This window comes from Lagopus leucura, unplaced genomic scaffold (assembly GCF_019238085.1).
Source record: "Lagopus leucura isolate 7727_CA_CO unplaced genomic scaffold, USGS_WTPT01 Super-Scaffold_100018, whole genome shotgun sequence".
Classification (NCBI taxonomy): Eukaryota; Metazoa; Chordata; class Aves; order Galliformes; family Phasianidae; genus Lagopus; species Lagopus leucura.
Genome location: NW_024962272.1, coordinates 6,370,722 through 6,395,478, shown reverse-complemented (window position 1 = coordinate 6,395,478; position 24,757 = coordinate 6,370,722). Strand labels below are relative to the sequence as shown.

General features: G+C 38.8%; 1 protein-coding gene and 1 long non-coding RNA gene across 4 annotated transcripts in view; one reads left to right on the top strand and one right to left on the bottom strand.

Annotated features, from left to right (window-relative positions):
- Positions 1-257: 257 nt before the first annotated feature.
- LOC122183521 lies at positions 258-3,154 on the bottom strand. The gene is made up of 4 exons (XR_006180276.1): positions 2,559-3,154; positions 2,311-2,448; positions 1,978-2,128; positions 258-748 (listed from the first exon to the last, which is right to left on the bottom strand). It is a non-coding gene; the product is annotated as an uncharacterized LOC122183521 (long non-coding RNA).
- A 422-nt stretch (positions 3,155-3,576) lies between these two features.
- SLC24A2 (solute carrier family 24 member 2) overlaps positions 3,577-24,757 on the top strand; it is a 105,181-nt gene continuing 84,000 nt past the window's right edge. For 2 of the 3 annotated variants that reach the window (XM_042877488.1, XM_042877486.1), the window contains exons 1-2: positions 3,626-3,709; positions 5,214-6,289. In XM_042877488.1, coding sequence (XP_042733422.1) covers positions 5,354-6,289 — 936 coding nt within the window. In that variant the 5' untranslated portion in view covers positions 3,626-3,709; positions 5,214-5,353. Of the gene's footprint in view, positions 3,710-5,213; positions 6,290-24,757 lie in introns of all 3 variants that reach the window. The other variant, XM_042877487.1, reaches the window with a different exon arrangement.

Below are 24,757 nucleotides of genomic sequence, written 5' to 3'. Positions count from 1 at the left end.
TTCTACAACTAAAGCCTAAGCATGGCCAGATGGTGGTGTGACAGCAATTAGCAGTAGTTGCACAGTGACACTGGTCCGTACAGCACCTTTGCCCTCTGGCCTGAGTCTACCGCTGTATAGAAGTTCAAGTTTACTTCCTGATGTATGAAATGAAATAAGAAATGCTTCTAATTTCAGGCATTTGCGAAATTTCCTCGTCACTGAGAATTTATAATAGTTTCTGAATGCTAAGTTTTAATAGCCTCTTTATTATGAGCTACCAGAAAAAAATTGGTCTGATGATTAATTTAAATAAGGCTGTTTAATTTTTCACAATATGATGAAAAATGTATTACTTGGGTTATAGATACAGTTTTTGCTCCTCAGATACTGTGATCTATATATGTGTTCGCTTATTACTTTTATTACTGCACAAGCAAATGGTACGACATACTTTAGTGTTGAAGACTGCATCAGTGTTTTAACTTAACTCTGTGTTGTCACACTTGTCACCCTCTTCTTTCACTCGTTGTACAATGCAAAGCAGGGGAGGGGAGGGGGAGAAGAAAAAGATATTTCAAATGTCACCTTTTCACAGATGCAATTAGCATTTAAAAGCTTAAAATCAATTTTCATTCAAATATGCCGCTTCTGTAGCCATGGTAACCACCTCATCAGCTTTATCTTCCAGCTTTAGAAGGTACTGCTGTGATACTTGGAGATGTTGTCATTCAGGATTTTTCATTTGGCTCTCTCTTCCTTTCCTCTCCTGTGGACAAAAGACACATCTGTGCTTGCTCATAACAAGTCTAGGATGTAAAACAGCAAAGAAATACTGCAAAAGAATAAAGAAGAATGCTTTACTGTTTCAGAGAGTGCATCCCACATAGTAAATTAAAAACGGTTAATGTGTCCTGCTTATATAAAAATGAACACCTAGTCATGGGCACAAATGCATAAGCGCAGAATGCATTTAGCTAGTAGATGTCTTTTCTCTTCTTACTTAAGAGAAACATGAAGCCAGATGTAGCCCAAAGATAGGTTCATTCAGCTAACCCAATTATACTGCATTTAGCCAGGATATGCCCTGACATTTAATTTTGAGAGCATAATATAGAATCTATTTTATTGTTAGTTATGTTCCTAACACTAATTGAACAGCGCTTTTTTGTTTCTGTCATCTTTATTATGCAAAATGTAGGCAAGAACAGGTCAGGTTAATGAAGAGATACCTATCTAGGTACTACATCATTTTTGTTATGGCTTTTATTTTCCTTGGACTGCAATAAATGTTTGCTACTGGGAACACAACTGCCACAACTACAGAAAAACGTATGGATACTGCAATTCAAGTCTTTTCATTATAATATAAATAATGTTATTACAGCAGTTCTTCTCTCACTGTGGTCATTCACAAGACTCAGCTGCTTTCACTAATATTTCAGAAGCTGATGGATACTGGGGCACTACACACATATCTTAACCTGTCTTTTCCATCTACAAAGCTGCAAGAACATCTGGACATCTTTTTTCAAGGCCTTTTTTTTTCCCCACAAACTGCAAGCCACAATGCACCAACCACAAGAACTCACATAAGCACACTTACCTCTAGCCTTGGCATGGCTGAGTAGGAGCACAGTTGATGCATTCCATCTGTGTTCCGCATATATAGACACCGACCATATATATACATAAAATATACATACATACATAAAATGCAGGTTTTTATTAATAAAATAAATGCATTTTAATGAATTATTGTGTATGTCATGTCCCTAAGTGGATGGTCAAAGCAGTTTCCACATGTTCTTGTATATTTCAGGTGCAGGATGATGCAATGATGTGGGTAATCAATAGGCATCCTCCACTACCTGTCAGCCTCTAAAATGAGAACCTTCTAGCGTGAAATGCAACTAAACCACCTGTGCCAACAACTGTCTTCTAAGGCAACTTAAAAGACATTGCCATTGTTTGAAACTTTTGAAATTCTGGAAATACCTTGTTTTGTTTTGTATCTCTTGCAAGGCCATGTTGTCCCTTGGATACCTATTCGCTTTCTGTGAACAAGTTTTCACCATCTCACAGCTCTCTAGAATTTTTCAGTTTCCCATCATTGCTGAAGTAATCTAAAAGACCCAGGCATTGAAAACTGCAGGTATGGAGATGAAAACAGATGACATGCTTCAGACTTTTTTGGACAACCAATATCTTTCATACAATATCCCAAGAATAGCTGTGAGGATACTTCAAATGTCAGTCATTGCTCTCCCCTCCCCCCACTTAATCAAAACACATCTTTGTATTCCCCACAAATAGAGTTATGTTGTTTACCAACTGGTGAAATCACAGCTCAGAAACGAAGGCAGTAGAGGCTGGAAAAATCAAAGTTATTCTGTAGCCCAAAGTAGCCAAGAGTACTATCTGCTTGCTTCTTGCAGTAGACTTCTTCAGAACTTGAAAAGGGCATCACTGAAAACAGAATAAAGTTAGTGAGCTTGCAACCAAGCATTTCCTAGATCTCAATTTCAAGACTGTACTGCCCACCCCCATGCAAGCAGACTGCTTCTGCTTGCTCTCACCTGATCTCTGCACTTGTCAGATACGTCCACATGGAAGTATTTCCCAGCTCTGCTCATTCAGTGAACAGCTTCCTGTGGGGCTGGCCTACCCACATTAGGTTACCTCACTGTACCCGCAGATTGCTTCGTGGCTTTCTGTAACAAAGACTTCAAGTAGGACCACAAGTGGTATTTCAGCAGAGCAGCACCTCTATGCCCTAGTGAATCTGCAGCACTTAGCACATGAAGGTAGCGATGCTGAGGCACTGCAGCAGTTCCACTGTATTTGAATCTTGAATTTATTGCTTAACAAACCAGAGTTTACTGAGGATATACCTATATTGAAAGATGAAGGAAGGGAAAGGTCTGGATCTGAACTTCCCCTGTTTTCTAGGGAGCGCAGTTCATCGGTCTCTGTGCCAGTTCTGAAGAGCAGTTTAAAGACACTTGTGTTTCTAAGTAAATTACTGATGATTAATAACTATCGGTGGGCACGTCTCCTTCCTTAAAGTCAGAACAAAAACGCTATGTTCTTTTCTTTCATTTCCTGATTTCCCTTCAGAAGACATTTGGAACAAAGGACACGCTGATGAGAAGACATTTCCTTTTTAAAATTACCCCTCTCATCGAAGCTCATCACTGCCTATGGAGGCAGCAAATATTACTTAACTCCGTTAACCGGCAACCCGAGGCGTAAGGAAACGCGCAGCCCCTGCCGCCGCTCCCTTACCGCTACCCGCACTCCCGTACCCGTCAGGGGGGCGACGGGGCTCTAAAACGCCCCCGGCGGCCCTGGGCGGGAGCGGGCCACCTCCTGCCCCGCCTGTGCGGGGCGGTGCGGTGCGGACCCGCAGCCGCCGCCCGCCGCAGTCAGCGCGGCAAGGGGCAGTAGCGGCGGCCGCGGGTGCCCGAGCCCCTGCGGGCGTCGGAGCCGAGTAGCGCTCCGCGAGTGAGCGACGCCGGGCTCGGGCGGGCGGGGCTTGGGCTGCGGCGGAGCGCGGCTGCCTTACCCGGGCGGGGCCGCCCGCCCATGTGGGTGGTACCCGGCTGCTGCGGGGCGCCTCGTGCCCCCGGCAGCCGCGCGCGGACGGGCAGGTCAGTGCCTCGGCGGCTGCGGCACGGGGAGCGTGGCTGGGCCGGCTCGCCGGAAGGAGAGGAGAAAAGTTTGTGCGGTGCGGAGCCGTGCGGGGAGGGGCGAACTTGGGCTGAGTTCGGAGCGGCGGTGCGGCATCTCCGCGGGGCGCGGGCAGCGGCTGGCGGGGTGCCGGGGACAGGCTGGACAGGGGGGAGCTGGGTCGGGGGATCGGCCCGTGTGGCACGTGTGTTGCACGAAGCGGTGTTGTCGTTCTGCCGCCTTTCCTGTGTGGTGTTTGTGTGGCAGGCTGGTGAGTGCAACTCTCAGGTGGAAAATAGAAAATCTCCACTGTGGTGCTGTATTTTGGGGATGGAGCGTGTTTCTATGACATCTTAGCGCGGGTGCCGTTTGTAAAATGAGGAAATGTTGCACGTGACTTAGGAACTTTTATGTAGTTGCAATTCTCTCTTTGAGAGTACAAAATCGGCATTTCATATAGTCTTCAAAATTCAGCTTTTACTGCAAGCGCCTTGAGTACGTGGTGTAACGCATTGGTTTTACATCGTAATCAGAAGTTATTGATAGTCAATTTTATATTTCGTGCTGTAGAAAATGTGGCTTGCTATGCATAACATGTATGTAATTAATTTCTATGTTGTCGTCTTTGAATTAGGTAATCACAGTCCCTGTTATATAATAATTACTTAATTTTTTCTTTCCTGTATTGAAAGTATTGTCCTTCCACCACTCTGCGCTGATATGAATAGTCTTTCTCATATTCTCAAAGTTTCAGCATCGCCTTTAAGTTTAAGGCATGAACTTAAATTGTTTTCTTTAACACAATCTGTAAGTTGGGTGCTTTTAAAAAATAAATGCCAAAAAGTGTTCGGCTTCCTACTTTTATAGCTGAATGTGTGAGATAAAATCAAAGGTGGATGAAACTCTTGTGCTATCTAGCTTAAACTAATGTCCTAGATCTGGTCAGAAGCAAATTGAATTCTTTGTGCAAACTTGAGCTGATTTTGCAGAGGAGTTAAAGAAGGTGTGTGTATCTCAGATCTTCATTTCGATCCTACTCCAGCAGCTCTGTGTGTTACCTACGCATTATAATGACTTGCTCTACATGTGTGTAACATTTCAATTAATACTACCTCAGCTGCATAGAAGCCTGATGAGATGCTTGTTACACTTTGATTGCTTTTTTCATACATTACTGCCTCTGCATTTGGGAATTGGGCACTACGTGATTGTGGAAGAAAGTAATTACAGAAGATGATAACCTTTGGTGTAGCAATTAAAATAGTAGCTTCTTCATTTGTTGTGCATCTGGGAACAGTTCTTCCTTTCTGCAAGGATTTTTTGTCATCAGCTGAGTCCTAATGCTGAGCCGTGGCATAAAGTGATTTGAGTACTGATAGACTTTTATCCGCAGGGTTAATGCTGAAGCAGACACACTGTTGCTGTGCCTGAGGGTATGAGGCAGGGTACTGTGTTGCAGTCAGTAATATTCTGCTTTAAATTCTAAATTTAGCCAAGTCTATAAAAGCTTTTATTCATGTATTCTTTTACAAATGTTAATAATACCTATTTGCCCCTTTTAGTACGAATGAAGAAAATACTTCCTATGAAGAATAAAAGAACTTGATGGAAGAACCCTTAAAGCACCTTTACCTTTTAAGCAGAAGAAAATTATGAAGGAACAATCCATCTGACTCCCTCAGCATCTCACACAGGACTCACAATGGCTCTTTGCAAAAAAACTGTTGGTAGTGTCTTGGAAGAGTGGTGTTTGAAGGAACCACTGTTTGGTTGCAAACGGCACCAGAATGTTAGGAAAAAACTGAGACTGATAAGGATAATAGGGCTTCTTGTCAGTGTAGTGGCCATTAGTACTTTCTCTCTTTCAATTAGTGCCTTTTTCAAGATGGAAACACATAGCAAGGTGTTGGATAGCAGCCTAGATAGCCAAAAGCTGGTGCATGGTCACCAAAGAACTCTGTTGGATTTCATGGAACAGAATGAAGGTGGCACTCCAGATTCACCTACGTCTATGAAACATGAAGCTGAACATGACAATGCAACAGAAGAGCATTCCAAGGGAGAGTACCCAGAGGACCTTTTCTCTCTGGAAGAACGAAGAAAGGGTGCAGTGATACTGCATGTTATTGGAATGATTTACATGTTCATAGCCTTAGCCATAGTCTGTGATGAGTTCTTTGTTCCTTCCTTGACTGTCATCACTGAAAAGCTGAGCATATCCGATGATGTGGCAGGGGCAACCTTCATGGCAGCTGGTGGCTCGGCCCCAGAACTCTTCACTTCTTTAATAGGAGTGTTTATATCCCACAGCAATGTCGGCATTGGGACAATAGTGGGATCTGCTGTGTTTAATATCCTGTTCGTGATTGGAATGTGTGCTTTATTTTCTAGAGAAATCTTGAATCTTACTTGGTGGCCACTCTTTCGAGATGTGTCCTTTTACATCGTTGACTTGATCTTGCTAATCATCTTTTTTCTGGATAACTTAATCATGTGGTGGGAAAGCTTAACGCTCCTGACAGCATACTTTTGCTATGTGACTTTCATGAAGTTCAATGTTCAAGTGGAAGAATGGGTGAAAAAAATTTTAAACAGGAACAAGGTTGAGAAGGCTACAACAGGAGACGCTGAAGGAAAGGTTTGTTGATTTTTAATGAGCATAAGTGTAATACTGCTGCTATCAGTGCCGACTCCTTCTTTATTGTAACAGACTTGAGTACAGTCCAGTTAGTAATATAAAAAGTTCTGTGTTTTGCTGAAAGGTCTTTTTGTTTAATCCGACCAATAGGATTGAAAATACAAAACATGAAGCTGCTTTCTAGTAAATCAATAGCTTTTAGCTCCAGAATGATCCAGATTGCACAGAGAGCAGGACAAAATGCCATCGGAATGACATAAACCTTTGTTCAGCATTTTGCAACATTGATGAGGTCTGAGATATAATAGTTTTTGTTTTCCCTAAGCCTTTTGGTTCAGCAGTAACAATAGCTGTGGGGAATCTCATGACAAGATTTGGCTTTTTAAAGGCTGTTAATGCACTTCCTTCTTCAAAAAAAGCAATTGCACTCAAAGCAATACATAATGTCATTTTTATAGATGTTTTCTGGAGATGTTTTTCATTTACTGGCGTTCATATGGTATGCCAACATCCTATTCTAATTAGTGACATTCTATGAAAAAAAATTATCTGGAAAAGCAGTGATCATAATGGCAAAACCCAGAGGTACTCTGTTTAGTTGGGTGGTTTTCCTTTCACAGTATTTCAACTAAGCAGGGTTGTCTTCAGAATTTGCCATATAGAAAAAAAAAAAAAAAAGAAAAAAAAAGAAAAAAAAAAGTCTGTGATCAGCGAATGTTCAGAAATTGTCATAATCTCTTAAAAAGATCTTTTCTTAAAGCAGACTGCATTTAAAGGACTCTTGAAGTGGAACCCGTATGTACTTATGTATGTAGACACTATCTTAACTGAATACTTGATAATGAAATCAAACTGTCTAGTTTTATTTGACAATAGAATTACTCATCAGATAAGGTTTTATTATCCAGTAATTATTCAGTGTCAGGGAACACCTCACTCATTTCTTTCATTTCACAGTGGCATATTAGTACTTTAGAAGAGACACAACCCCATAACAGTGTACAAGCAGATAACAGAATGACAGAGAGACTGGGCTCCTGTAATGAGAGAGGCTACCTGCCTGTGGCTGACAGAATACTGATGATTCTGTATGCCGAACTTTGAAGAACAGTACTGATATCTGAGCAGTACAAACAGGTGTTTTTAGTTTTAGGAACTGAAACCACAGAAAAGTTGATCCAAATAAAGACATGACTTTCTCTCTTAAATAAACAAAGAAATAAATATTTATTTTTTCTTACCAAATTTAACATGTACACTTTCTTGTAATTTCATACTTTCCTCTTTGTTCAAATTTTTTTGAAAATCAGCATGCTTGTCTTTATCTTTCTCAAAATGCATAATTTGGGTTTTTTAAAAGAAAATGAAGAGTGAACACCAACAATTTGCGCTAATGAATGAAGTGCTTCTTCTACTGCATTCGTTTGGTTCCAGATAAATGTGTTCTTTCACAGTGTGTTGTAAATACTTCCACAGTCAGTGCTAGATGTGAGCAATAATAGGAAGGGACTATGGATATCAAAAAGCTATCAACAACTAGAGCACTATCATCTGTCCAGAAACTAGCTTTGCAGGACACGTGAATACATACTTGGCCTGAAACTCTAGTCAGTATGCGAATCGATTGCATTGGACTCTCTGCTGCAGGGTTGTGTAGAATAGCTAGAATAACATGGTAAGTGCTCAGTTATTTTCAACTGGATGGAAAAATAGATCCACATTGGGCACTGAATAAATGCTTTAAGCACACTGATGTTCAAAAAAAAGTCAAGTTCATTCACTCCTGAAGCACTCTCATGGTTTGATGTACCCACTGCTTTTTCTCGAAGCGTATTCATATTACAGATGCAGAGAAATTAGATGGGAATGAAAAATTTGAGAACTATACTCCTCCTTATCCATTATTGATTCTGCTGTTGCTAAAGTGGCAAGTGGTCTGCTAAGAAACGTGCTTGCTTTATTTATCCCTAAGACTTTATGTTGTAATCTGAAAGCAGCTCAGCAAAGTCCAGAGTTCTAAATAAGGCAACATAAATCTGGAAAGTTGAAGGGTTAGGTGGCTTAATAGCAAACAAGTACTGATGAGTGAAAATCTGATGAGAAGAGAAACCTTTGGAATACTAAAATGTATTTTGATGTTAACATTAGTAGTTTTAGTGCCACTTTTCTTGAGAGGTTGAAGAAAGTTTCACATTTTTAACAAGGACAGTACTTACTATGAGAAAAGGTCATAGATAAGGTTTTTCTGCTTAGCCATCACTGGCTAGATATGTATTCACTCTGCTGCAGAATGCACGCATGTCTCTAGGCATGTTTTAGATGCCTCTTTGTTATGTTTGAGAATTGAAGTGCTTGTGGGTTTATTTTCATTTGTTTGTTGTTTGTTCATTGTTTGTTTCTTTTTCCTCCCCCGAATTCTGCAAGTATTCAAGCTTAGCAGCTTTCCCTAAAGTTCTTTTGCCCTGTTTATCAGTTCACTGTGAATGTGAATGCAGAATATATGGATTTTATTTTGTTCTCTATTTTCCTTCACTAACTTTTAACCAAATGCAGTTTGGGTTCTTAAAAGATCACAGGTTTAGAGAAATCTTATAACTCGATTTCTGGTGACAGTTTGACACTGATGAGAACAGAGTAGGTATGTTTTAATTTGTTTTGTTTTGTTTTTGATTTAGTGTTGTTTTGGTCTTTTTGTGCAGCGTTCAGCTGGCAAGGTTAGTCTCCTTCCCCATCTCACTGAGGAAGCCTAACTGCAGTCTGTAATCAACCGAAGATCACTGTGACAAGGCTGGGAGAAGGAAGGAGGAAAGGTTCAAAAACAAGACACCATGAAAGAACAGAACAAAAATCAGATAGCTATGTTCTACAGTGGAGAATGGCACGTGTGGTGTATCGCTGAAAAGCTTCACTGAGTGCTGTGGGGTGAATTGGCCCAATAATTGAAGTTACAGTCCCACTGCCAGACACCTCCAAAAGTCCCTTCCAACCTAAGTAATATTATGGCATGGATTTAGGGTTGCATGTAGATATTCTACTCAAGAAAAAATAATTCTGGGTACTGAGACAGAAGATTTAGTGATAATTCTGTATTTTCCTTGGTTCAGTGAAGTTGTCTAAAAACACAAAGTTGAAACAGTGTAAGGGTCAGGAAGAAAGAAAAAAAATCAAGTTGTAAAGATAAGATTTTTTTGACCCTTTGTTAAAGGTTTTGGTCTGCCTTGGTAGTCTCTACTAGCAAAGGCATGTTGACCAAATTAAGTCACAATAGAACATCATGTGCAGTTCCATTTTGGTTTTTTAAGTACTGTTGTTTGTTTTTTTTTCTTTCATGTAGCGTGGAGATCCTTGCAGAAATACTTCAATCTGATCACTCAGTAAATAACTCAAAACAGTTCTGTTTGGCAACTAGGAGAACAGAATGTGGGTGGAACAGAGATATTGTGCAATGACATCTGTTTCACTGAGTGTACCACTTAAATAAGCAATCTATGGTATATAAAAGCCATTACAGGTTTTTTTTGTTTTTTTTTTTTTAACATTTACATTTGGAAAATGAGATATTTTTACCAGCAAGACCAAGTTTGACATTATTTTTATTGCTATTTTTGTTGTTTAAAGAAACCTGAATAGCTTGCATGTGGTATTTCAAAATCCACACTGATCCCAAGTGTTGCCATGTTGTATTTAACGGCAGTGTTTGCATTCTAGAGGAAAGGCTGCTAGAGCTATTTTTAGGCAATTCTCTACTTGTTGGCTGTATTAATGCCTGCATGTGTGCAGGAAAATCTGGAGTCTGCAAAAGATCCAAGTTCATTGTAGTTGATGTGAACGCCTGAAGAGGTCAGTTTTGTTGAAGTTGTTGTTTTTTTCGGGACTTCTTTTTGAATTCTCAGACTCCGTTAGTTGTTAATCTATCTGTAGAATACCCTTTCTTCCCTGACCACCAGCAAACTACGTCTTAAAGTGATGTTTCATAGGCAGATGGGAGTTTTATTCTACAGGTATTTCTCAGTTGATCTACTGATCTACTGCAAGCACGTACATGAATATAGGGTTATGAGCATCTGCATCTCACATATGCATGAAAGAAAGTTGAATTGTTTTATGTACATGGAACATCGTCAGAGTTTTTACCTGTTTTATTCTGACAGAAGTGTAGTTGAGTGCTACATCTTAAAAACTGTGAAGTTTGTTCTGTGGTAACTGAATGTTAGTTTGCTAGTAGTAGCTGTTAGTTAACTTGCTTTGAGCATTCAGCAGTTGAAGCAATTTAGTGTTATTACTGGCATTCTCAGAACTTGATATACCTTATATGCAACCTTTAGTACAGTGAAACTGGTGCTATTTTCGGTTTATCTTAACACTTCTCAATAACTTACAATGACTGTGGTGATTTTCACCACTTGAATCTCTTGGTTTTCTATGTATGTGTCCTGGTGAAGAGCAGAAAATGACTGTGGAAATGCAGTGCAGGTTAAATGCTTTTAAATTATGGTGATCCACTATGATTGAACAACAATTTTTTTATCATACTGGAGAGAACAAAACCTTGCCACTTTTAATAGTAAGGGGAGAAATTATCAATATAGTTTAAAATAAATTAAAAAAAAGCATGTGCAATTAAAAAGAAGTCAAATTGTACTTCTTAGAGGCTGCATAAAAGCAGCTGTGTTGGCAAGCTTTCACCATAGAGCGTTAAACCTAAATCTGCTGTCCTAAAAATAGGAACAAAGAGACAAGAATTTTCAATCTTAAACTCAGAAAAGTTTATAAGTGCTTTTCCTTTTGCCATCTCAGTCTTGGTTGCTTTTGTCCAGATCTTCAAGAGGATGCCAGAACTTCAGGAGTTTGTATATAGAATTTTAACCGTCATATCAGAACAGTAATCCTGAGGATATCTGCCTTCTTGAGGATACTTGAAGTCTGAAGGAACCTCTTTTTTTCAGTAGAGGTCATCTTCTGGACGAGTTTTGCTTCCAGGCTTGCTCAGAAATACCAGACCCAGATAGAGCACTATGGTACTTCTTTGTTATGTAACTTGTGTTCCTCTACTTACGTTTCCCAAATTGATTCTCCAAATTTACATATCAGGCTAAGATTTCAAGCTACAAATCTAGTGTTTCTTAGAGGTTATTCAAACTTTGGTTCTGAGAACCCATAAATTGAATTCAGTTATGTTCAAATCTCTTGCATTCACTACTCACTTAATGTGCTCCATTCACTGTATCATGGTTGACAAGGCACAGCTCATTTTCCTGTTTTTCTGGCACTATTTTAATCAGTGTGCCCAGGTGGCCAAGAAGGTTGATGGTATGCTGTCCTGCAATGGAAATGGTATGGCCAGCAGGACTAGAGAAATGGTCTTCCTGTTGTACATGTGAGACCACACCTCTGATGTTTTTTCAGTCTTTGGCCACTCGCAACAAGAAGGATGTTGAATTGCTTGAGTGTGTGCAGAGAAGAGCAACAAAGCTGGTGAAGGGCAAGTAAATCAGGCATTTATGAGGTGCAGTCAAAAGAACTGGGGCTGTTTAATCTGGAGGAGGCTGAGTGGAGGGAGATCTTATTGGTTTTTACAACTACTTGAAAAGGTTGCAGTGAGGTGGTCATCAGTCTCCCTTCTCAGGTAGCAGCTGCTAAGACACAAGGAAATGGTCTCAAGTTGTGCTCAGGGAGATCTGAAATCATCAAATCACTGAATATCCTGAGTTGAAAGGAGTGCATAGGATCATTGAGTCCAGCTCCTGGCTCCATACAGGACCACCTCAAAATGAAACCATATTTCTGAGAGTGTTGCTCGAACACTTCTTCATCTTCAGCAGGCTCTGTACTGTGATCACTGCCTTTGGGAAGCCTATTCCAGTACCCAACTACAGTCTCAGTGAAGAATCTGTTCCTAATATTCAGTCTGAACCTCCTCAGATACAAACATTGAAACGAGCTGGGCAGCGAAATGGTGAAGTTTCCATCCCTGATCATCCCTAGAGACATTTGGATGTGTCTCTGAGTGGCATGGTTTTGTGATGGGACTTGGTAGGTCAGGTTGATATTTAGATTTGATGAAGTTGAAGGTCTTTTCCAACCTTCTGATTCCATGAAAAAGCAGTATTAAGCACCATGTTTTCAGAGAGGATGTAGGTACCTGTCTTTTCTAAAATGTATGTGGTGGAAGGTGTCCCAAGAGCAGAGATTGTTAGCAAGACTGAGGCTGCTGGCAACAAATAAGTTTCTGAACACAGGTGACTTTACAGTGGCCTTAGTCTTTCTCAGTGGTAATACTCCCCACTAGCCAGCAGTACATGGCCAGGACCAGATGCCAAAAAATGAAGTTCGATGAAGTGCTTCTGTTCTTGTGATTTTCTGGGATTTTGTTGTTGATGTTTTTGTTTGTTTGTTTGTTTTATCATGAGTTAATATTGCACTCTTAACTTTAAAGATATGGGAACGACACCTTTTTGAGTCCCTTCTCTTTCTGAGTTTTTTTCTAAGAACTAAAGCATTTTGCTTTAGATTATAACTAACTTTGTTACTGTATAATACAAAATATGTTTGTATTGAAGAAAGCTGTAAAACAAAGATGATGTGAAAGCAGAAAAGTGCAAGGATCAGATATGTGTGCTCTTTGTCTGGTGCTTGTTGAAAGTCAGGTTTTATGATTATAAAAATTAGAGGTGAAAAAAACAGAAAGCTTTTGACAGCTTCAACCAAAATTGAACAGTCTGGGTTCCTGTTCTTTGTTACTTCAGGCTGGATACTTGAATATTTTATTGAAGATGATGTAAGGCAATGGGGGAGCTGGACATTTCCTAAACTTTTAACCTTTAATTACAAGCAGCACACATAAAACAAGTGAGTGTTTTCTGGTAAATAGTAATCAATTGTATACTTTTTCAAAACACAAAATATGAAATATTTTAAAAAGACTTCTGGTGATGCTTTCAGAAGTTAAAAATTTAATTTTAGTCAAGAAGGCAGAGAAATACAGAAGCAAAGTTTGAAAGCTTACAGTTGAAAAGATCATATGAGCTGAATGAATATTGTGTTTTGTACAGCGTAATGAATAAGACTTCTTAATTTCTCCATGGTCATCTACAGTTAAACTACAAGTTACTCAGTAGTGTGGTGTTAGTAATTCTGCAGAGTAAAGAGTGAATTTCCTTAGCCTTAGCCCAGATTAGTCACATTCCATTGTATTTCAGGCAGTTCTTATTTACATACAGCTTAAGTTAACATCTGGATTCATTAAGCCATGCAGAAATAAAAGTGCAAAGGACACAAGTTTGAGATTCTAACTCATTCTTAGAACTGGTGGGTTTTTAGAACCTAAAATGATATGACAGAGAAAATCAGGTAGTTGTCATGAAGTGATTAAGCATGGATCAGCTGTTCTGTGTCACAAAGTAAGAGTAGGTCTAAAAGAGGAAGGGTGTATGTGTTTGTGATATCAGTCTAAAACCTCTCATTAAATTCTTCTCTTCAAAATTTTCCCTTTATCAGTACAAAGTCGAGCGTACTTTCCTGAGAACTCTCCTCACAGAATGCTTTGACTCTGTATTGTCCTTGCAAAGACACAAAATGTTTCAACTGCTGTGGAATTTATCAAAGTGCTGAGATGATAATCAGTCCTCCATCACACTGGGTGCTTAAACTTCTGCATGAAATCACGGCTTCTCTCCTCTGTAGCTGATGGTGGAAAAAGATAAATGCCATTCAAAGTGCCTGGGAAGAAGGGTATGATTCATCATGTACATAATTTTATGTACACTGATATATGCTTACCCTTTCTATATAATTAGCGTTCTGGCAGTCTTTTTCCCATCATCAAAACTGTCACTGAGTTGCTGACTATTTATTCCATATACCTGTCCAGGGGACAATTTAAAGAAATAATTTATTATTCTATATGACCTAGAAATAGATCTTAGCAAATTTCAGTCAAATTTGCATCTAATTAAAGGCAGCATCTTTTGTATATTGGGACCTAAGTCAAAACTGTGGGTTTCGTGTTCTGTTTTCATTTTTGGGAGAACAGACATTTTGGGTTAACCTTCTGTTTGTGGGAACTTGTGCATTAAACTCTTCCATTGTCACAGTCACTGACAAATTGAAAGTCCTAAGTTAGAGCAGCATTATGGGATACTTTTGGCAAAAAAAGATTACCTTTCACAGAAAAGAGAAATCACAGTACGTTATCACGTATTTTGTCACTTTGTACACAGCCTCCATTATTTTGAGGAAACAGTTATTGTTTGCCTTCACTGATGGCTTTTTTTTTTGCTGATTTATGTGTTTTCCTATCCAAAAAGAAGAAATGAAAAAATGCAATCTTGGAAAACCAGTCATTGTCTGACTGGAAGTATAGTTGAGCTCCACAACCTGGGAGGGCAGTGAGAGTTTTAATATATGATCATGTATTCATTTCAACAGCAAGTGAAGGTTCAGAGCTCACGCTGCATCCAAAGTGGTTTTACTTGACTAACTACTCTTCTGCCTCTGTGAGCAGTGCGTCATTTTGGGCAATTCACTGGTAGAGGCAATTTTATCAGGTCAGCCTAAAGAGTAGTTACTGTTTGTTTGTTTGTATTTTTTTTTTTTTTCAGTATTTCATTACTATTTCATTATTCTCAGCACCAGTGGAGTTGTATTCATTTACATGAATAGCCATAAATAGCAATGACCTTGCATGACTTGTTTTAGGGGAAGTGTGTGAGAATAGGCTTAGAGGTGTATGCATAATGGCATTAACTCCCCTACAATGTGCTACAGAAAGGAAGGACAGATTGTTGCAAAATAATTTCTTTTTCAAGGAAAAATGAAAATTGCAGGGAAGTCATACTGCATCCTCTGCTGAGAATCATAAATTTTGCTCAGTGATTAATCCTGCTTTATCACCTCTTAACTACTTACTGCTGGGAGTCTAGTCCAAAGTCAGTGGTATTACCAGTGGCATTTATTGCGTAACCAGCCAGCGTTAACTTTTCACCCTCTCACATTGCAGTAAAACTGCTCCAGCAGATATGGAGTACTAATGGGGAGGTGTGTCCGCTGTCACAGCCTGTGCTTTGTGACCTGCAGGGCATGGTTTGAGACCTGTCCACTTACACAGGCTTTTTCCTGAGGGAGGAGGATGAAGTCTGGGGGGTTTGTAAGGATAGAGGATAAGCGCCTCTTTTGGGATTAATAGAGTATTAATTTTGTTGTTTAATTAATTTGTGGTGCAAGCTTCTATCAAATTACCATATCTTGTTTCTTTCTACAAGGCTGATTCCAGCACAATCACCAAGCTATTGCTTGGTTAAAAGACCAAAACTCTGGAATCTGCTTTTTCTATGGGTAGAGAAAAAAAGTTAGAAATATTCCATATCATTGTTGCTATTTCTAAACCAGTCACCTGAGCACGCAATTTGAAAGCGTGCTATACAGAACCTAATGTTTGTATGATTTTATATTACTAGTTCAGTATTCCTTTGGTGCTGCTTTATTCATAATACTTGTTTTATTCATCTGTTACACTTTTATTTTAAGTTAGACACTTGTCCTGTTGAAAGGCTTCTCCTTGGCTGGATGTTTGAATACCACAGTGATGTAAATAATTATGAAAGTACTCTGAAAAGTATGGATTAGAAAGAAGTTATTTCCTCTCTGTATTGATTACCATGATATTAAGTACTCCCCTTCAGGATGAACTTTTGACACATATGCAACTTTCAAACAGGCACAGTTAGTTTCTTTCCTCTGATTTCCAAATCACGTAATGATTTCTCTGAGAAATGCCATGTAGACCATATTAAAGGTCAGTGATAAACAATGCAGATTTATAGGATGGTGTTTTGCATCCTTCTTACATCATTTCGCTAGTTCTCTGCCTGATATCCCATTTCCATAATACTTAACTCAGATATTAAAAATTTCTGAGGAAGACATTTCTCGTTTTTCTTCCCCAGATTAGCTGTCCAGAGAAATATGTCTTTCTTCTTAAATTTGGACTCCTTCCAAGCAGCAAGTCATTCCTGCCTAAGGCTGAAGATATAGAAATACAGAGTGGTTTGAGTTGGAAGAGACCTTAAATTTCCATCCAGTTCCAATCCTCTGCCACCCACCAGCTCAGGCTGCCCAGGGCCCCATGTAAGCTGGCTTTGGACACCTCCAGGGGTGGGCAGCCATAGCTCCTCTGGACAGCCTGTGCTAGTGCCTTGTGGCATACTGAACATTTAACTTATTTTATTATACTTTATATAATGTTAGTAATTTATATTATCATGTGCATCTATAGGGATAAAAACAGGAGGCTAGTTTCAGTGGAGAGGGATGGATTCTCGCTTTCCAGTGAGGTAATCAGGACTTGATTCTAGCATGGGAATGGCCCAGGACACTATTGTTTCCTTACATTTCACGTAGAGAAAAGGTCACCAAAAGAAATTTCTTCTCCAAAAGAAATGCCAACAGCTCCTGTTAATTCCTGTAACAGTTCCAACTTAATTCCTGTAAGTAAAATTTCAATATGTAAGCAAGAAACAGTACGGTAAACTATAGCCAGAAAGCATAAATCTTTTTAAGCAAAGTAACTGAAAAGTAGACAGGCTCATTCAGTAATTATTCATCAATATATTAATTTATACACTGCAAATATATTAGTAAATATTTTCCTAATTATATTACTTAGTCTCCAAAATCATGGAACCTCTTTCTTCACAGTAAAGGCCATGAGAAATTTTTAACCTCACATGCAGATATGCATAAACAAACACAGGCTCCTATCTCAGAGTAAAAGCAAGGGACTTGGTGAGAGGCATGAATTGCAAACTCATGTTTTTCTCTTGGCTTTAAGGGTGGAGATGTGGATCTATCATTTAATCTTAGAAACCTGTAGCATTCAAGCCTTGTAGAACATTTTGCAGCGAGCTGTAGGAATTCTGCATGCTAGATTGGATTACGGGGTACAATAAAAACAGTGGTCAGTGTATTGACTACAAAATGGTCTTGAGGTGAGGTGGAACATGTACGATTTAGGGTAGGGGTGCGAGCTAGCAAACAAACCAGGTAACAATATATAAGGCTCTTCTTTTATGGTGCACCATTTTTGAAGAGTTGATAAAATTAGTAGCAGCCTTTTTTTCCAACATTTTAAAGATAATTGATTGCTTACTTGAGAATCCTCACTGTTAACATTGCAGTCTCCCCTCAAAAATGTTAAAATAAATATTAAGGCAAAAAGTGAAATTGCTCTGAAACAAACATGTAAATATAGATCTTTATGGTTACTAGATATGGAGGGTTGTTCCTTTCTGGAAAGGAAAGGGCCATGCTGAATACAAAATACTTTTGAAGTCAATCGCGAGTTTTGCTGTTGATTTTTATGGATGTAAAATTAAGCCCAAAAGTCAGGATGTGAGGAATTATGATCCTACGGCTTCTCTGATCCCTATGTGCCACTGCATAATTTCAAGCTGCTGAGCTGGTTTCTTCAATATTAAATCACCCCTAACAAATAATATCTTTTGGGCTCAGAGCAAGCAAAACAAGCTGTGTCAGCTTTCTGTGCCCTGGGACTTAGACTGAAAAAGGGCATTCAGTGTTCGCAAGTCTGATGTGTCCCATCACATGGGAATTATTGGATTATTGATAGATTTCAAAGCAATTATTACATTGCTGTTGGGCCATGATAGTCTAATTGTTAAATGGCAGTACCTTAAGATCTGGAGCTGTTTTCTTCATCTCATTTCTCCTTCATCTGTTTTGAAGTGGGGCAGAAACACAACCCGAAAAAGCCAATTTTTAAAGCATATGTTTATTAGCAGTCAGGAATGGTATTCTGAAAGATGAAGATACATTCTGAGGTACAAAAATACTGTTCTGAGTAACCATTGTTTCCTAAAAATTTGGAAAAATCCTTATGTTTCAATTCTGCATCAATTTAAAGTGAATATGCATGCTTTCTGTATACTGTTTCATTATGGTGTCAGAAGAAGTTATACATTTAAATTGCTTTCTAGAATAATGACATGAAAAATAACTTTATAATTCTGGATACAGTACAAAGGATAGGCTTCTTGTAGTCTTTCTGCCTTACATTTATAAGTTGCTATGATGATGCTAAAGGTATAAAATACAGTTCAAAATAAATTTTTCTTTAGTATCTCTAGATAATCGTGACTTAATTGCTATTCATATTTAGCCTCAAATATCTACATTTTTGAATAGTGCTTTTATGAGAAAGCCTATCTACTGGTAAGTCTAAAAATAAAATGAAATCTCCTAACTATACTTGCAAATGCTTAAGTGCTTTGATTTCTTAATAAATCCATATTATTAGAGAAAGCTTAGCTTTACATAAGTATCTGAATGCAGAGTGTCTGACAAATTTGAGGCTTGCAAGGCTCTGCATCTGAAGTCTTCACAGCAGCTCAGATATGCCTACTTGCAGACTCTTCTCAAACACCTTAGGTTTAGAAACCACTGTTTCTAAAAAACATCATTTTTAGGAGTTATTTGTTCAGTGAGAAGACTGGGTATGCAACAAATCAGTTAATTACTTTTTGAAATGAATGGAAACTTTCTGTTCTGCCATTGTAATGCATAGAGCTCATTTTTTGTGAATTGGACGCTGGAAGGGAATGGTTCTCTCAACTATGGAGAAATAGTACGTAAAAAAACAAAAATGCAGACTAATTTTTAGATTTACTGATCTGCATTCAAAACTGCCAGTAAGAATTTCAAGGGAGTAGACACTGGTGGGGTCCAACTATTGGTCTCAGATTAATCCTGCTTATTCTTACAAATACAGACTTCTCAGGTTACTTCTGTCATCAGGGCAGAGAACTGGGCATTTTACAAGTGTGACTTGGATCTTAATTACTAGGATTAATCCTTTGTTGACCTGAGATTAAGTAAATGAATCTGCAACATTGCATACAGCAGTAAGTCAGTAAAGTCTGAAAAGCCATCTCTGATTTTATAGCGAGAGCCTGAATACATAACACACTGTCCCCTTTTTTAACACCTCTATTTGCACCTGTTTCTGATGAGGGTGACAGCACGATATCATTTTGAACAGGGTCACCTTTAAGATAGGAGTTATGCAGAAATACTGTTTTTCTCTGCCACTAAGCAAAAGAGATGCTTGAACAGGTGTTAATTAATTCTGTGACTGTTTCATTTGCTCCATTAGACAATGGCTTCTATGTAGGTGTCACATGTGGTCCCTGTATGGTGCACGTGGCACATAAGCTATTAAGTGAGTCTTACTGTTATTTATAGAAAAGTCACTGGCACTGCAGCCACAGAGACTGTTAACATGTATGATTCATACCAGTTTTTTCTGGATCGTCTTCTCGGTAATATGTGATATAATGCTAGCTTTTGGAGTATTGCAATATTGGTTGAATTCACTTTTGTTGCTTTGCATTAGTCTTTAACACGGATGACTGAACATTTACAATGAATGAATTAAATTGTACACAGCTCCTAAAGTGACAAGGAACTCCTTGTTAGCAGGATTCTGCAACTCCTGCCTCCAAAGGGAAAAAGAGTGCTAATTATGAAAATTTTGATTACATTGTTCTTGCTCCGTCTGCTTTTCATTGCTTTTGGAAATTTGTTTTTCACAATTAATTGCTAATTGTTGTTTTCAAATGTTACAATATAGTGAGGGATTAGAGTCCCATAAAGAAACACACATGCAAATAGTCCTTTAACAAAGGGAAACAGCACTGCATTCATTACGATTTCAGACTTGCTGGTTGAGCATGAGGAGGTTGTTTTATTCACTATGGCTCAGATTTACTAACCTAACAGATTTGTAGAATTTTAGGCCTGTCGTCTTTGTTTCTGGAATAATCTCCTGAATGTCCTTGGATGTAATAACCATTAAAATCATCAGTGTTATGATATCAGTGCATTATCTCTGTGTTAACGTTGTAGTGTCTTGAACACCAGCTTTTTCATAGGATCATAGAATGTCCTGGATTGAAAGGGACCATAATGATTATCTAATTTCAACCCCCCTGCTATGTGCAGGGTCTCCAATCACCAGACCAGGCTGCCCAGAGCCATATCCAGCCTGGCCTTGAATGCCTCCAGGGATGGGGCATCCACAGCCTCCTTTGGCAGCCTGTTCCAGTACATCACCACCGTCTGTGTGAAAAACTTCCTCCTAATGTCTAACCTAAATCTCGTCTCTCTCAGTTTAAAAGTATTCCCTCTTTTCCTCTCACTTTCCGCCCATGTAAACAGCTGTTCCCCCTCCTGTTCATACACTCCCTTCAAGAACTGGAAGGCCACAATGAGGTCTCCCTGAAGCTTCTCTTCTCAAAGCCAAACAATCCCAATTCTCTCAATCTTTTCTCATAAGAGAGATGCTCCAGTCCTCTGGCAATCTTAGTGGCCCTCCTCTGGACCTGCTCCAAGAACCCCACGTCCTTCCTGTGGAGGGGGCCCCAGGTGTGGATGCAGTACTCCAGATGGGGCCTCACAAGTGCTAAGTAAAGGAGGACAATCACCTCCATCTCCCTGCTGCCCACTCCTTTTTTTAATGCATGGACTTGTTAAAGTGGTGATTGTAGTGCCATCATATATCAGTGTAAGGGTATAGGAGTAAGGCGTAAGGGTAAGAAGTAGGTAATGAGTGAACAGGGATTTTTAGAAGTCAAAATTCTTCCCTTTGCATAAAGGATTTGACAGTATATCTCATTCTTTTCCGTATAGTTATCTTTATGTATGACTACAAATTTTGTACCATACATACCTCTATTCATTTGCCATGAAATTTACTGCTGGGCACTCATCCGAGATGCAAATAGTCTCCCTGAGTAGAGAGAGTGTTGGTGTGCAGAGGAACAAGAACTGCCTGAGCCTCAGTGCTCTCCACCTCTTTGAGGGTTGTCACTGGCTGCAGTTTGGTTAGCAAATCCCTGGCAGCAAACACAGAATAAGTCAAACTAGCAGACTGTGTACTAGGAGTCATAACTAAACTGTTTCCTAACATCTTAACATTTTAGTTCTGATGTAGTTCACTTGTCGGTAGTTGAAACTGTTGTGTCACTGTTTCCCACGGTGGGATCCAAGAAACTTTCTGGCAGCCTCTGAAAGACCACACAGAAAATCACTATCTGACACCAAGAGCAAGAAGGAATCTGTTCTGTCAGCTGCAATCATTAGCCAAGGACTGCATGTTGCATAGAGCTGACCAACTGTATGGGGCTGGTTTTATTTGCAATAGTTGTGTATCATCATTGTTGATGAGTGTTAAGATAGGTTGAGAGTGCTAAAACAACTTTAGTCACAGCATTCTCCATGCAGAAAATGGTCATCATTAAGATATTGCTTTGTTCTGAGCATGGTGAAAATAGAAGCAGAACTTTATTGCTTTTGATGACATCCTGTATCTTGCTGATTACTTGTACTGCCCCATATCAACAAGCTAGCAGATGGAATTCTGCTGGGAACATGTTTTATTCTAGACCTGAAAACAAAAAATACTGCTGTAGGATAGTGGTCCGTGCTCTTGATACAAGAAACTTACTTAACTTTGAAAAGCTATGGAGTGAGTTTAAACCTCTGTGTTGAGGCGAATTGCTCAGTGAGCAGACAGACATGCAGAAAATATCCATCACTTCTTTTTTTAGAGAAATTCTGTTTATTCAGTGTACATCTAAAATATGGCACTAGTACAGACAGAGATGTATGTCCAGTGTGTGATTTTGTTGCTTGTGAAATGCATAACAATGTTAAGAAATACAGGAAAAAATATGACTGCACTGTGTGCTGACAGTGTTGCTCTCATGGCTCTGCTTAGTGCCACATTGGCATTCTATATCCAGAGCAGCATGAAGTCTCCAAACTGTAGTTATGGCCAAAATGTTTAACTGAGATCAGAAAGTGAGATTAGATACAGTACTTAGGCTTTCTTATCCACAGAAACAGGCATCTTTCTGGTGTTTTCCAGTCTTTTTCTTTAAAAAGGTTGCTAGCATCTCCTGCACAGTGTGTGTGCTGATGATATGTTTGTGATAAAGTATGCTTATAATAGCGCTGCAATATCATGTAAATGCCAGTGGTGACTCAGGAGCAGGTCTGTGATTCGCTGGAGGCAGTTCCAATCATCTGGGGACTTTCTGTGGCCATTAACTATTCCTGCCACATTCTTAAAATTTCATGGCTTTATTTTCCTCACCAGTCACCATTTCTGAGTGTGCTGGTGTATAAAATATAGTTCACAGGGATATTATATTTGAACAGAGAAACAAAAAAAAAAAAAGAAAAAAAAAAAAAAAAGAAACCAAAACACTGCAAGCTTAAAGGTTTAGGAAGTCTAAATTACAGCTATAAATTACTCTTCTAACAGTTTATGGAATTAATTGTGACTATTTTATCACAAATTTGTGGATTTAGCACTGGATCACTAATTAGTCAAATCTGCGTACGCTCCTGCTGTGATTTTTTAATTACAGGTACATTCCAGTTCTTGAGCAGAGAGAGCTATAAACACAAAAGAGTCCCTTGTCTTTATTTTTAACATGTATTTGAATCTATGAAAGAGGTTTTTAGAGGATGGCTACTCTAGAAGAATTTAATAGGGTTAGGGAGACTACAAAAGATATTACTTATCATGCTTGCCCCCAAATAAATATAATGCTATGTCAGTTACAACACTTCCAGTTCTCCCATGATTAAAAACTTTTTTTTTGTGTGTATTAAGAGACTGAAATCAGAAAGACAATGTGTAATAGTGCCATCTGGTGACCTTCTTTCAGAACATGGAGTAAAAATATGTGATTCAAAAGACATTTTGCTTAGAAATATGAAAAACCTATTTTATCTTTTTTTTTTTAGATGCAAGTTCCCTGAAAGTTTAGATCTGTTAAGAAATAATATGGTTTAAACCCATTTGTGATGGCAGTGGATATGCTCTTCCAGAGCCAATGTAAAATGCTGAAGGGTATTTGGTTCCCTGATGATACGTTGGAGAAAAATAGAGCAGTTTTTACATATCATGGTAGGCATATACAGCTTCTCACTTTAACTAGAATAGCACTACCCAGACCATTCCACAGTGAAATTAGATATTATTAAAACACTATATCCAATCAGTGTGCTGACACATGCTTTAGCAGTCTGGCCTTGCTTCTGTTGGTGAGAGCTGTCTTGTCATGGCACTTGTGGCAGGGCTTGATCTCTTTGGGAGCAGCAGATTTTCCACACTACAACAAGCCATAGCATACAGTCACTTGCTTAATCCTTAACTAGTTGGGCTAAAGGTCCTGTTCGGAATCTCTGCTGAAAAGAACAATGAAATGCAAATCCAGGTTCCTAGCCTTGCACAAGAAGAATTTGGAAGTCTGTCTTGGTGTCCTGGTTGTGCCTACTCAAAGGACAGATGAGAAACCTGCTAATATATCTTCATCAACAGCAGATAGGATAAATAAAGATCTTAAACATTTTCTCCAGATAAATTTCCCATTTTTTCCACCTTCTCATTTTTAAAGATGGAGAAAGGGAAGTACGGTTGTTTTGCCATGCACTGTAGTTATGGCAGAATATGGTATTGCATTTCTTACTACATTTTCTGTAGTTATATCCACTTGAAAAAAGGAAATGTGATTACTTCACCGGACTGTGTAGATTAATAGTTATTCAGACTTTGGGCGAGAAGGTAATAAATGCCAGCAGAGACCAGTTAAGTTATCTGGTACATCATGTACAATGAATAAGTCAATGCAAAGGCCCAGATGTAAGTGGGATGATCCTCAGTAAGTTAAAAAATTTTCAGATACAAACACACATAAAAGAATAAATTGCCAATTTTAAGAAGCAGACTATAATCGTGTTATTATTTTGGTTTCCAGCGATACTAAAAACATATAGTGCAGGCATAAAGCTATAAAATATTGTTTTGAACTTTAAGAGTTTAAATTCTGGAAGTCAAGTGTGTCAGCTACATCCTGGGAGCTTGACAGACAAGACTGTTGTAGTTTCAGGTTTTAGTTTTCATTTGTATCTTCAGGGTCTTCATGTATATTGTCCCTCTGAGCCCGAACAACATAATGAATCTTATTTAAATAAAGAGGTTTAATTAAAATACCTCAAATGAGGCTGTGCATCTACAGTCAAGCTATGGCTCCTCTTGAGTGTCTGCTTCAGTCGGAGTCATATAACACAGGATGAGCAGGATCATGCCTGGCAGGATTTGAATATCTCCAAAGGGCAGGACTCCATACTGTTCCACTGTCTGACCATCCTCGCATTAAAAAAAAAATAAAAAAGCTTAGGAATGTGTTGTATTTCAATCTATGCACTTGCTGCTGCTTTTGCTGCTGCTTTTTTTTTCTTTCTTTCTTTCTTTTTTTTTTTTTTTTTTCCTGTTAATGAATTCAGGAATTAAGCCTCTTTCCTGAGACTGATAACACTCATTATATTAAGTCACTATTGGTGACTATCATATTATGAATTTTCTGTGGGCTGAGAACCCAA